General features: G+C 54.9%; 1 protein-coding gene across 1 annotated transcript; it reads left to right on the plus strand.

Moving 5' to 3' along the window:
* Window positions 1-8,403: 8,403 nt before the first annotated feature.
* MST20 (Serine/threonine-protein kinase mst20) lies at window positions 8,404-11,789 on the plus strand (the record flags this gene model as incomplete). The annotated part of the gene is made up of 5 exons (XM_053173828.1): window positions 8,404-9,702; window positions 9,902-10,130; window positions 10,230-11,249; window positions 11,302-11,636; window positions 11,688-11,789. 5 exons carry the CDS (start codon window positions 8,404-8,406, stop codon window positions 11,787-11,789), a joined length of 2,985 nt encoding a protein of 994 aa, XP_053042385.1.
* Window positions 11,790-14,181: the final 2,392 nt, after the last annotated feature.

Below are 14,181 nucleotides of genomic sequence, written 5' to 3' on the forward strand. Positions count from 1 at the left end.
CGATGGCATCCGTGCGCTCTTTAAACATCGTGAACAACCTCAGAACAAAACCCGCCGAGGCAAGAGCTCGACTGGTTCGGTACCAACACCCATATCACTATGCTTCGACTCTCGGTACGTTGAGGAGAGACCGCACATGTTGGGACAACCAGTTTGAAGTCGAACTACCAGCAAAATACACACATATAGAAAAGAATTTCGCAGGAACAGATTGATGCGGTTAAGGGTGACAAGCCGTCCGTAGATTGACTACTGACTACCGAAAGAGGATGGAGGCTGCAAGAGATATTAGACACTAGGATAGACATTACCTGGAAAGAATTGGCAAGCTCCTCAGACTAGTCGCCCGTCACACCTTACCATCGGTATTCCCTTGAACAACTCGTGGTAGCTCGATCCTCTGAACGTAGGGTGGTTTGCAATGCCCAGTCCAGCCAGACAATCGCACCAAAAGCAGCCCATTAAAGGCTCGCCATAGAAAGCCTCCATGTCCACGAGACCACACCAGGTCATCTCCTTACGTTGTACACAGCAACACAGCGCTAGCCAGCGACAACCTCTGCAAGATTCCCGCAACTTCAGTCCTGTGGTTACCCGGGCACTTTTGCATCGGAAAAAGAAAGCCCATCGCTGTTCTAGCGTCTGGAGGCGAAAGGCTGCCCCGTGGCAGCCTGCAGGAATCTACGCAGCCTTGGCCAATCAGCAGAACCACGCACTCCCATTGCGAGATGTTAGCTGGAATCTCGCACCCTCCGAAGCACATGTCGCCCTCGCTGCGTGATCGTGGTAGACAGCGTGGGCTTGGTCGCTCGCAAAGCCCTTCGCAACGGTGAGTCCAGGGTCGTGAGTCGTACTAGCTGCAAGTTGGCACCATCGACATCATTGAGGCAATTCGGTTTCCGGCAAGAAGTAATTGGTTTGCTGTCGTCGCAAATCGCGACTGGCTGCTGCTCAATGCAGGGGCAAATGGCTCATTTGAGAGGCATCCTGCAGCCTGCAGGAACAACGGCAAGGGGGCTTTTGGCTTGTTGCAGGCACAAACAAGCATCCCACAGCTGTGCTACGTGGCCAGACATGACCAGCGAGAGACATGCCGTGGTTGGCAGCTTGCGACTGACAGCCTCTCGAAAATACCGTCTCAGACCAAGCCTTCGTTCGCAGGCGTTCTGGCACTCGTCAGGTGAGCTTGGGAGGAAATAGATGCGGACGAATCCCAAGGCGTCCGGAACGAGAACGGGGTAGCACGATGACTGAGACGACGACGGATACGCTGGGATTATGTTAATTCTGCTCTGAACAGCTCTGCTGACACGAAGCTGAGCCTTTGATTAAGAGAAACTTGGGAGACAAACAAAGCCTCCATGTCCTGTCCTCCAGGATCGGCGGAACCTTATTGCCCTCCAGCATATCTCATCTGCGTGGAGCGGAGACGAACACCTGGTAATAGTCACCACCGGGCTGCTCCTCAACTTTTGTGATGATGTGGCAGAGATGCACGCATGCGCCGCAGCCAGACTTTTCAATGCGAGCAAGACGAATGATTCGCTGTCATGACATGATTCATGGCTAGCTTTTTGGAGGACCCGGCAATAGCTCTTCTGAGCCGTCGAGCTCGTGTCCTGAAAGGGATGATCCATGAATGAGGGCTCCTGTCAGACATAGTAATCGCGGGGTCCTCTGAACAGCAGCATTTGGAGCAAAAGTTCGGCGGCAAACCTCGGTAGATGGCCGTTGCGGCCCTGAAAGCTCGCTGTTCGGGGAAGCCGCGTCTTCTGGCGTCGGCAATCTCATCAATCGCGTTGTCGTGATTTGCAGAAAATGCCTGGGCAATTAGGCCCGCGTCACATGTGGGCGATGGTAGCGAAAGCTGGTTCGCACGCAGGCTCGTGGATTGGAGAAGGGACGTATGGCTTCATCAGCGCCAATGCCAGCCGTGGAACGACCTTGACCGAATGTGGCGCCCTCCTTTCAAGACAGCTGCCCACGACGGCAGGGTGTGATATGAGATCGGGGACGGGGCAGGCCGTGAATCACTGGCGAAGTTGGACGAATCTCGCGTCCCGATGGTGCGGATGGATGGCTTCATCTTGTTGCAATCCAGAACTGGGACGAAGCAGCGAGTGGGCTTTGGTCTTGGGCGGCGAGTCCCCCAAAGGAGGAATGATGATGGCGTTTGGCGCGAGTTCCTTGGTGGCATCCCCGTCTGGTTTGTTGTCGACCCTGGTACGGGAACGGGACCTTATTTTACTGGTGTAACGGTCTCAGTGGTGCGGTGGACGCTTGAGAAAACGGCTCCCGCCGCCGTCTCTGGGCGATTGCAGACCGGCGTTGGCCCGTTTCGTCTCCTCCAACCAGACGGACGCGTTGGCAACTGTGGCCCGCGCGGGCGTATGAAGCTGAACGGTTCAAGCGTGCGCAGACACACATTCAGCATGTAGATGCAGAAGGGCACGGACGTTGGGGTTGATGACGGGATGGGACGGGATGCTTAGAGCCTTACAGAATAGACAACCTTGGAGAGCGAGAGGTAAATGTACTTACGCCGTACCAACCTAGTTTTGGGATGCGGCAGTGTGGGTGGGTGGGCAAAGGGAGGAGCAGGTGTTGCATGCTGCTACCTTTGCAGTGAGAGAGCTTTGGGGGCGCGGACGTGAGTGTCTGGAAGAAGAGGAGAATTCAATGCCGGCGAGGATAAGACGCAGAGAAAAAAACCAAAGACTGGCGCGATGAAGCATTACCTGGACCCTTTGTGGAGCAAGAAAGTCCAAGTGCCCGATGGTTTGAAACAAGATGTAAATTCCCAAGGGCAGGCCCGCCGGCCCCGGTGAGCACTGGCATCCGCTGGGCCCTAGCACTCACTCATTGGCAGTGGATGGACCTTGGACCTGAGGTGGGCAGAACGGAGGGTCGTTCCGTACCAAAGTGCCATTATCATGACCGTGAGCCTTGAGGAGAGGGTCTTGGTCTGTGGTAGGTAGGTACGAAAATGGATACATACGCTAGATGATGGCGCTCACCTGAAATAGAGACATGAAGACGGAAGCGAATTGGAACAGAATGGAACGGTTCGGCTTTCTTCTGGACCTCCAATGGCTGGCGGCCAACGGTCAGCCTAGCCTGGTAAGAAGATACTTTGCACCTGTCGGTCAGGTCAGCGAGTGGGGAAAAGAAGGAGCTTGGAAGATTCCGAATTGCTTACGGCCTGCCTTTGAACATGCAGGAAACAGACTTTGGTTGTTTCTCGCCGGCGCGGGCTGAGTTGACTGCTGCATGTGCATGTCAGCGACAGCGGGCATTGAGCTTAAGATACACGACCCCTTGAGATAAGGTAAGGTAAGGCAGGCAAGCACGGCTGCACGCAAGATGCCCAAGCTCCCGTCTATTGACTGAAATGCACTTGCTTCAATTGCTCTTCGGATATCGCAATCGGAAGGCAGCTCAAGGTACGAGAGGTAAGGGGGTTCTTTCCAATCCAATGGCACTGGCAATGGCAATGTCATTGTCAGTCAATGGCAGGAGCGTTGCATTCATTACCTGCCTTGCCTTACCTAAGGCAGTGGAGGCAGGTACCTTACTTGCCCGCAGCGTGCTTACCTTATTTCGCTCAGTAAGGGTACTTCCAGGACCGTTCATCTCGGTCAGCGGCTGCTCAGTTCACCGAGTCTTCATCCCGTCTCACGCCCCATTTCATATCTCCCGTCTCTCCTCAGGCCCCAGTACGACGAAATCTCTGTTCATACGGTTGCAATCACTAGCAGAGACTTTGTCGCAACAAGAAACCATCTCCCTGTCGGCGTAGTTAAGGTCAGCTCAAACAGACTATGGACTAAAAAAAAAAAAAAAAAAAAAAAAGAAGCTCGGCCAAAAAACAAAAAAGCAAACGCCTTCATCTCGTCTCTCGGTGCTTTCCCCTCCCTCCAATCACCCCAATCCCGACTCCCCCCTCCCCCTCCCCTCTTTTTCCCAGCTTCCCCTCCATGTCTCTCCGAGCTGGCAGCTGGGGGCGCTCTGCGCTCAAGGTCGTCCGTCGCATAACAACCATCACATCATACCGGCCTCGACCTCAAACCAGAATCGACCATCATGTCCGCTGTTGCATGCACCATTTAGCCTCTTACGCCCGTATGTACCTACTTATCTTCATACAATGGCATCCGTATCCGCACAGGCTTAGGGTGCAGATACATGTCTGCAGTGCCGGAAGCTGCCTTTCTGAGGACATCTGTACCTAAGACGGGCATGCAGTCTGCCGTCACGGCGCACATACGTCAACCAGAAACGAATCTCGGTGGCCAATACTTTGCCTCACTTGCTAACAGACCTGCGAATACCGACCCGAACAAGGGCCTGTCCTTGCGTCCTTACGAACCACTGTCTGCAGACTGGCTCGCTGCACACCAACTGGCCGGGTCCGCGGCGTCTGAGGTGATCCCAAAACCCCAGCCATTGAAGTCGGCCATGCCCTCTGCCTTGCCCTGCGGTCTCCTTTCAGTGTCTTGCTCCAGCCCAGATTCAAGACCCTTGGTGCCTCAGTTTCTTCCTCACACGGGACCCCCGCCGCAGCCAGAGACCGGCGACCACCACACCGACCGCGACCGTAACGGCGACCCTTACTGACCCTTGGCCGTTGGAACCCTGGTCTTACCGCACCGCATGGCGCACTACCACTAGAGCCGCCCAATGATCAGCAAATTCCGTCAAGCAGAGACGCCCATCTGGCTGCTAAGATTGTTCAAGGATCGACCGTCAGGTCGAAGCTCCAGCAGCACGCAGTCAACTGGAGCAGAGCACCGACTGCTACTAACCGACTTGAAGATAGCTAGCTACGGATAGCAGGCATGCGAGCTTCTACGCTTCTGCGTTCCTCCCGAGTCCCGAGGCAATCAGTTGTTGGCCTTGGACCACAGACAGGGCCCAGGACCTGCACCAGCTGTCCTAGCTCTCCTACCCTCTCAAACACGCCAGCTTCGAATCGAAGACGGGAGATTGGAGCTAACATCCAGGTCCAAGGTCCCGAACCGCACCCGAAAGACTTGCTTTAGCATAACTCTTGGTGAGGAGGAGAGCTCAGACTGGCACGATATACCGTAATTAGGCACTCAGCATCTATTCTGGGTACGAGTTGCTGTAGTACGATGTGCCGCCGTGGCTACAAGCACGCCCCTCCTCCTCCTCTGCTTCCACCTCTTCTAGCGCCCGATACCTGGCATCGCTCTTGTGCCTGTTCGACTCCCTCTCTCGATTCGAGTACCACGAAAAATGCTCTGCGAAACTGCGACTCTTCGGTGTTTTCTTAACCTTCTAGGCCAGTTCGTCCCGCCTGTGGTGGAGCTTGTGTGTTCACCCTAGGCATCGTCTTTTTGTGCCTAGTGTCGCGGGTCTTCTAGCCTTGCCCGGGTGATGGAAGTGAGGGGCAGTCACCCAACGAAAGAGATTGTGGTGGGCTGTCCTTGGAAAACATCACACTGTGCGAAGTGAAGGCGGGAGCACTACCTCATGGCATCATCTCATCATGTCTGATCCTCCTGTCTGTCCACCACCACCTCCAACACCCTGGACGGCCTACAGCCCCGTGTGGCTCTACGCGCAGGTAGCCTCATCGACTCGTTTTTGGAACACTTGCCTCTAAGCGAGAGAACAACGTCGAAGAAGTGGTGCGAACGGACAGAGCGAAGAAGAAAGGACGCCGGGTAGCAGGCGCTTAGAAACACACAAGATTTCTTGACATTCATTTCCGCAGGGCCTGACAGTCCACTTCGGCCGAGATGGTTTCAACATTGGCCAAGGTGCCTTGGGCGACTTTGTACAGAGTGAAACCATGCAGTATGGCAGATATGGTAGTGGTGACTGAACACGGCGCGCCGCGGCGGCTCCTCCCAGATGACCCCAGATGACGAGATGAGATCATGAGAGGCACGTTGCAATGTGCAACATCTGGAGGTGGTATTTCACGTAATATGGTTTCTTCTTCGGCAGCGGCACATGGAGGAGGTTCCAGCAACACTTGACCAAGCCCAGCTCTCAGCAGCCCCGTCCGTCACCCATCCAGCAGGCGACCAGTGAGGATGGGCGGGCTGGTCGGCAACTCGATTCGTCTTGCCCTGTAACACACATCTTTGGGGCTGCTCGTTGGTTCATCGAGTCTTGTACTAAGTTTCCGTCTGTCTTGGATTGCTTGCCTTACTCTTCCTCACCTCGGAATCAGTCCCAGTGGCACACACACATCACGTACTGATATCGAGGCGCGGGATGGAGTGCGGCACACTGTCTTACTTGGAAGGTAAAGTACCTCAGGTAGCGTTCACAGATGCATGCCTTAGGTAAGGCGAGGTCGCGGTGCGTCCTAGCCAGGGCTCTCTCCGTCATCTCATAGTAGATGATAGCGTAGGATGAAAAGAAATAAAAATAAAAAGAGGGGATACACTTTCGGGGCAATTGGAAGTGTGAGCCTGTGAAGTGAGTGCGAGTGGCGGGGCGGGGGGAGGGGGAACGGGGGAGACAGAAGTCGGGCGGTACGTACCCAGGAGGTACTGTCCATCTCCCCTCCACACCAAACGGCCACACGGCCCCCAGCCTAACGTTAGCCCAGGCCTGAGTCCCGTCTCCGTCCATTCATCGTTCCGTTTACCCACGCCCAATCCCACTCACACGCCACGACCAGTGAGTGCACAGTCTCCCATGTGCCCCTGCCCCACCTTCTGAGTGAGAGAGTGTTTTTATTATTATTATTATTTTTTTCCTTTCGCAGTGGGAAGATTGGGAGGAGGGGAGCTGCTGGTGACGACGGGTGGGGAGAATGGGAAGAGACAACCACCACACGCATGCCTTACACACACTCACACTCTGCTGATTGGTATTGCTGAGCAAGAGACAGGCTGTGGCAGCCAATCCAAAGACTTGCTGCAGATACCGATGAGGCCGAACTGCACCGCATCTCTGCCATCCCGTTGTTTCCTGGCCTGTCATCTTCCTGCGTATCTTCGTCCCGCAGGCTTCCCCAAGACCCAATCCTGCAGTCCAGATAGCAAGAACAGTGACCCCGAACAGTGAACTGCCAGACAGCTTGGCTTAGAGAGGTCATCCCCGTCCTCATCCACCAGAAAACAACAACACAATAACAAGTCAACAACGAAGCAGAACCCACACAGTCCGGAATCCACCCTGACTCCATCCAAGCACAGCCAGCAGCCAGTGACAGCCACACTAGCGTCACAGCGAACCCGGTCCGTCAATCAGTGCCACTGCCCACCTCACTGTCTACGGATACCGTACCGCCCAACCAGCACGGAACAGATACCGCTGTACCTTACCCTGGATATGGGTTTTTTCGCCGCTGCCTCTTCCACTGCTGCCGGTGTGGTCCTGTTTCCTCTTCTGTGGCGTGTGGGTGTGCGTGTCCAGTGCGTGTGTGTGTGTGTGTGTGTGCTGGCTGGTATCCGTACCGCCGGCGCAGACAACTGGTCCTGAGAAATCCAGTTCCCTCAGTTCCTTGTGATGACATTGCTACTACTATGCTACTTCCCAATCAATACCACGCAAGGTGCGCCGTACATACCAGCCGCCATACTTCAGACGCCCAAACATTAGACACCCTTTCCCGGTCCAGCGTCCCAGTCCCAAATCCTGGTTCCAGGTTTCCCAATCCCAGTCCCGTTCTGTCGAAGGAAGAAACAGAAAAAAAAAGAAGAGAGAGAAAAAAAAAAGCTACGTCTACATTACGGATACCTGACCAGCCAGTGACCAACGGCCCTGACTGAATGAGTCCACCATCTACCACCACCTAACCTCTCTCTACCTTACATCCTGAGCACACGCACATACTGGACGGCAGGGAAGGCCACTGGACAAGGCCAACAGGCATAAGGCACACGAGGCACAAGGGGGGAAGACGCGAACAGCATCGCATTGTGCCCGTACCGCATATTATTATTATTTTTTCCTCCTCACGCACCCTACTACAATTCATACCCTCTTTACACCTCTTGCACTATTACCATTGCCGCCGACTGCTGCCGCTGCTGCTGCTCCTGCGTAAAATATACACACACAGACAGCCCGACCCGACACAGCTAAGCAAAGCAAGCAAGCAAGCAAGCTACCTTACTACTGGCGACTGCGTACCTTTCATTACTGCGTCTGTCTGTCTGTCACCTCCCGTACCTTACCTTATCCTCGCCGTATCTATCGCAAGGTACCGTACCGACACTTTTGCTGCCCGCCCGACCTGCTTCTGCTGCTGCTGTACCGCACCGCTCCGCACCGCAGCGCCAGCCGTCCGTACCTTTCCCTTTTCCTCCTACCTTCGCTTCCCAAGTCCCAGGCCGGGTCCCCTTCTTTCTTTCTTTCGACGACAACCAGCACCGCCGGGTTTGGTTTTACTTTTAGACTTTGTAGGGGCGTATCATGGACGGCAGCCAGAGCACATCCACGTCCAACGGCTCGTCGCAACGTCGCAGGCTCACCAAGAAACCTCCCCCTTCGTACCATACCCACACCCGCTCGTCGAGTGGCCTCGATGGTGGCATCGACACCAGGTCTCTCCAGAGCAAACGCAGCTCGACCAGCTTGAAGCGCGCTCCTTCCGCTCCACCTGTGCGGACGACCCCCTCAAACGCTGCTTCAGCTCATAGTTCTCCCCGTCACCTCCCCTCAAGTCAGACGCACCTTCCCAATCCCTCCCCCATCCTGCCTCAGGGTCAGTTCGCCGCCGCCAACAACGCCAACGCCAACTCCCTCTCGCTCTCACTCTCAAACAACTCGCACTCACACTCCGTCGCTCCTTCCCCCAGTGCTGCGTCCTTTCATAACACCAGCATTAACCACCTTCACAACCACCACCAGCCCGCCGTGAACCTGAACCAGAACCAGAACCCGAACCCCCAGTCCGCGTCCCACCCGACGACAGCTCAGGTGCAGGCCCAGGCCCAGGCGCAGCCTCAGACCTCCTCCTCCTCCTCCACCTTTCACAACGCTGCTTCCGCTTCCTACGCTGTTCACCCTCACCACCAGCAGAACTTTAGCCACCAAAACAACAACAACCACCTCCTCCATCACCACAACCTGCTGCACAACAACTTCTCGACCAACAACAACAGCAGCTCCTCCTCCAACTCCAATAGTAGTCCCGTCGGCATCGGTGTCGGTGTTGGCATCGGCATCGCACACTCCAGTGATTCCTCCGTAGCTGACCCCAGCGCGCCTCTCTCGTCGCAACCCCACGACGAATTCATCGGCGCTCCCTTCGACGGCGCTGCCGTCCTGAGCCGCATCGAGCAGACAAAGTCCCCCGTCGCCCAGTCTCACCCGCTGCCTCTCCAGCACCCGCACCCTCACCAGCATCAGGCACCCGCCGCCTACCAGCGCCAGAACGCCCCCACGCCGCTGCTCAAGTCTGTCACCGACACGCGCATCACAAAGAGCCCCCGACTGCGACAGTCCCAGAGCTTCACGAACGATTTCTCCTCCTCAATGATGAACGAAAAATCACAAGGCGGTCGGGTGACGGAGAACTCAATGATCAGCCCCAAGAGATACTCGGACGAGGCAAAGGAGCCCCGTATGGGCGTCCTGCGCAAGAAGTCGGGCTTCTCTGGCTTCATGAACAGTCTGGTCGGCACCCCAAAGAAGCCTGTCATCTCGGCACCAGAGAATCCCGTCCATGTCACCCACGTCGGCTACGACAGCTCTACCGGCCAGTTTACCGTCAGTCGCCCCCCCTCTCCCCTTCCTGCTCCTGCCTCTTTTTTGGCAATCGCTCCTCAATTCTTGAATCGCCTTATTTTTTGCCTCTTTTTTTTTTCTTCCCCTCTCGCCTTACTCTTTTCGTCCCCGCCCCTCTCCTTTGTCCCGAGTCTCGTGTGGCTGACGTGTGATTGTTCAGGGTCTTCCGAAAGAATGGCAGAGATTGATCAACGAAAGTGGAATTCCCGAGAAGGAACGCAGGGAGAACCCCCAGACCATGGTTGACATCATCACATTCTACAAGGAAACGACCGAAAAGCCAGCCGAGGATCAGGTTTTGGAGAAGTTCCACGATGCAAGAGCGCCTGATTACCGCCAATTTGCAAATGCAAGCAACTCACCGTCGGGTGCCATGTCGCCGGGCATGTATCCGCCAACAACTTATATGGGTATGTCTCCGATGATCAGTCCACCTGCGAGCCCTAGGTTTCCAACTGTCAATCATGAAGGATCTTTTGAGAACCCCCGCCAACCGCCCCCCGTACCAGGAGTCGGAGGCTCCAAAGGCCCCGGTAAAGATGTGAATCTCATGCCCAGTCGCCCGGCCCCGAAGCCCCCCGTCAGCCTCCCGATGAGGTCTGCTCCGTCGCCCTACCCCGCCAAGGACTCCGGCATTGGAATGTCTCAGCCCGGCGAAGACCTGCCCCCGGTCGCATACCAACCGCCCAAGGAGAACGTCCCCATGCTTCCCGAAGAGCATCGTGGAGAGCACCGATCCCGATCCCGATCCAACTCGCGTGTTGGCGCCTCGCCTGGCTACGTCCCCCCCACACCTAACCCTCAAAATGCCCAGGCGAACGTTTACCAGCAGCAACTCATGCAGCAGCAGCAGGAGCAGGCCCTCGCGCAGGCTCAGGCCGCCATGACTGGCCAGGGCCAGATTGGTCGCGCTCCCAGCAAGAGACAGCCCGCCCAGCAGCCGACCCCTCCCCAATCGCAGTATCCTCAAGGCCCCACAAACGGAGGTCCCGGCCAGCGACAGCAAGTTGGCGTTGCTGGCGCTCCTGGCTCCAGACCCCGTCGCCAGAGACAGAGCACCGGTATCGACGTCGTCGCCGCCCTCAAGCGCATTTGTTCCGATGGCGATCCCCGTGAGGTTTACAAGAACTTCAACAAGATTGGCCAGGGTGCTTCCGGTGGCGTGTACACGGGATACGAGCGAGGCTCCAACCGATTGGTGGCTATTAAGCAGATGAACCTGGAGCAGCAACCGAAGAAGGACCTGATTATTAACGAGATCTTGGTCATGAAGGACAGCTCGCACCCCAACATTGTCAACTTCATCGACAGCTACCTTTGCGGAGGCGAGCTCTGGGTTGTCATGGAGTTCATGGAGGGCGGTAGTCTCACGGATGTTGTTACCTTCAACATCATGACTGAGGGACAAATCGCTTCCGTCTGCCGAGAGACGCTGAAGGGTCTGCAGCACCTGCACTCTAAGGGAGTCATCCACCGCGACATCAAGTCCGACAACATTCTCCTGTCGATGGAGGGCAACATCAAGCTGAGTGCGAACCTCCTCGTTCCATTACGGTGCGTGGAAATACTGACGTCGAACAGCTGATTTCGGATTCTGCGCGACAATCAACGAGGCCCAGAACAAGCGCACCACGATGGTCGGTACGCCGTATTGGATGGCCCCCGAGGTCGTCACGCGTAAGGAGTACGGACGCAAGGTCGACATCTGGTCTCTGGGTATCATGGCCATTGAGATGATCGAGGGCGAGCCGCCATACCTGACCGAGTCTCCTCTGAGAGCCTTGTGGTTGATCGCCACCAACGGTACCCCTCAGATCAAGGAGGAGGCCCAGCTGTCGCCAGTTTTCCGCGACTTCCTCTACTTTGCACTCAAGGTCGACCCGGAGAAGAGAGCCAGCGCGCATGACCTCCTTAGAGTAGGTTCTTCCCTCACAAGTTCAAAACACAGTGTACTGATTTCCTTGCAGCATGAGTTCATGAAGGGATGTGTTGATCTCGCTCAACTTTCACCGTTGGTCCGCGCTGCTAGGGAAGCACGTCTCGCAGAAAAGGCTAGGAAGGGACAGTAGGGCACCTTCGGCCATGCGTCCAGAAGCATCTTTCGGCGGTTGGCTCATCGACATTAATCACGACCTTGACGACAACCACAAGCCTCCACAATTGGGCTGTCCTTACCTGTGCACTGAGATACCCCAGGAAGTTTTTTTTGTTTGCCTTGGCACAAACAACTCGATGCCTTGCATCTACTCACAGCACGCTTTCGTTCAATCTGGAACTGACCCCACCTGGGTCTCTTTCGGATTTGCTAGAAAGACTAGTGCATTGAGTGCGCGCCATGGTTGGCAGACTTTCGAACCCGATCATAACTCTACTTGCTTTCAAGATACCACGTCAGAGGAGACCAGCCCAATTCGGCATGGACTTTCTGGCCTTTCTTTTTTCTTCTTTTTCCGACGACTTATGCGCGCACCCATCCAGCATCAGCACTTGTTGGCGACCAAGCAAAGTCTCTTTACTCATGGTTCTTTCTGTTACGCATTACATAGAGGCGGCCAAGATCATGGACTCGCCAGCTTGCCTCAATGCCAGGCCTTTGGTTGTATACGGACAACCCTCTCATCTCATTGGATTGAGACATCCACTTTGGACCAATCATGTTTCCGTGGGGGTGGTGACAAATGTCACCTAGGAAAGTCGGTCGCTGAGAGAGGAGATGAGACGATGAATCGCATGATCTGATTTGGCCAGCGGGAATGGGCGGCCAACTCAAATTTCTCGGGGCAGGCAGGCAAACCCCCTTTCAAACCTGTCGTGTGGGATTTTTTTTCTGTTTTTACGGAACATCCGAAAAGAAAAAAGGATCGATTTTTCAGACGAGACGTCGACGGACAGATACGAGAGGCCAGGTTCTTAGGCTTTCATTTCTCCTGGTCCCATGTGTCTCTTTTCCCACACAGGGGGAACTCTCTACAGGTCGTGCACACAAGAGGAACAATCACCGAGGAGGTGGTTTAGTCTAGACTCGACTAGGTACAGGAATGACCCCATTCAGGCCGAGCAGGCCGAGGAAAGTTAAAAACAGGAAGTTTTCGTCCCCTGCGTGATATGTGATGTCGGACCCGCGATCTTGCTTATTTCCATCGTCGTACCCTCTGTGCCTTGCGCGACTGGGCTCCTGGCTGCGTCTTAATATGCGATTCTAGACCTCAGCCTGCCGAAGCATCATACGACCCTTGGGGAAAAAAGACTTCAATGGATGGGACCCCTATTGCCACTAACGGCTTGTCTTGGTCTCATTTGCGTCAGTAATGTGCATCGAGTGGGGGCTCGTGGCTTTTTTTTTTTTTTTTTTTTTTGGTTTCTAGTGGCTTGCTGAATTTTTCTGGGGGTTTTCTTTTCAGGGTCTTATTGTTTCCTCGTGGCTCAAAGGGTTTCTCCTGCTTGGCATTGTTCTGTGGTTTTTGTCAGTAAGTCGGGAGGGCAAGGACGGGACAAAGGAGCTTGTTTGTTTGAGAGGGTTGGTGGTGGTAGACCAAGGAAGGGAGGTGGCACTGTTACAGGTACTTGCGGCTTGGACTTGGGGTATGGATGAGGGGCTTGATGAAAATTAGGATGGCAGGATGGCCGGGGTGGATTCCCACGGAGATCGTAAGGATGGTGATGAAGAGTGATGGTGTGTGGTTGGTGGTGATCGTCATTGTCGTCAACGACAGAATTGGATTGAAGACTCTCGAGACCTATTGTGCTCACGTAATTTGAGGGCGAGTAGGTAACTTCTTCATTTCTGATTTCGGAGAAGTCGTTGTCTTGGTTCGATTCTCACGAACACCTTGAGCTTTCAACTTGGGCCAAGCTGCTCTCTACCTTGCCATTAGATTCTACATCTACATCTGGCTGTGTCAACAAGATCGACCAAAGATCACCAGGCGTTTTTGGTTTCTGCACATGGTCTTTTGTCAACCTTTCTTAGGCCATCTTTTCCTGGCACCCGGGGGCTTTCGCAGAGCTCGGTGAAGTTGAAGAAATGGCCTTTTCAAAGCACATGTTGTTCCCCATCGTTATCATGGGGGTGCTGAACATATGGCCAGGGCATGCTTTTCTCTCAAGAGATAGCTTGAAACGGTGGCCAAGGGTTTGTTTACTTATCGTTTCCGTCGCAATCGGGGCAGTTCCAATGTTGGGAGATTTCGGATGCCTGCCTCCTTGCTTGTCAAGATCTCCACGCGTGTTCTCGTCACGACGCCTTTTATGTTTCGGCAGCTGTGGGAGCATACGCCCGTGAACTGTCCTTGTCTTGTTTTCATTTGCCATGGGCAACTCGTCTTCGACAGCGTCCATTCGTCTCTCCCTACACGCTCCTTCAATTGCGCCGTGTTGTGGTTGCGTCTGTCGACTTGGCAATCGTCGCCCCGCGCTACTTATCCTTTCCACCGAGCACTTGCGCAGGTCTCAGCACCTGTG

The sequence above is a fragment of the Colletotrichum chrysophilum genome (assembly GCF_026319265.1).
Source record: "Colletotrichum chrysophilum strain AFK26 chromosome Unknown scaffold_3, whole genome shotgun sequence".
Classification (NCBI taxonomy): Eukaryota; Fungi; Ascomycota; class Sordariomycetes; order Glomerellales; family Glomerellaceae; genus Colletotrichum; species Colletotrichum chrysophilum.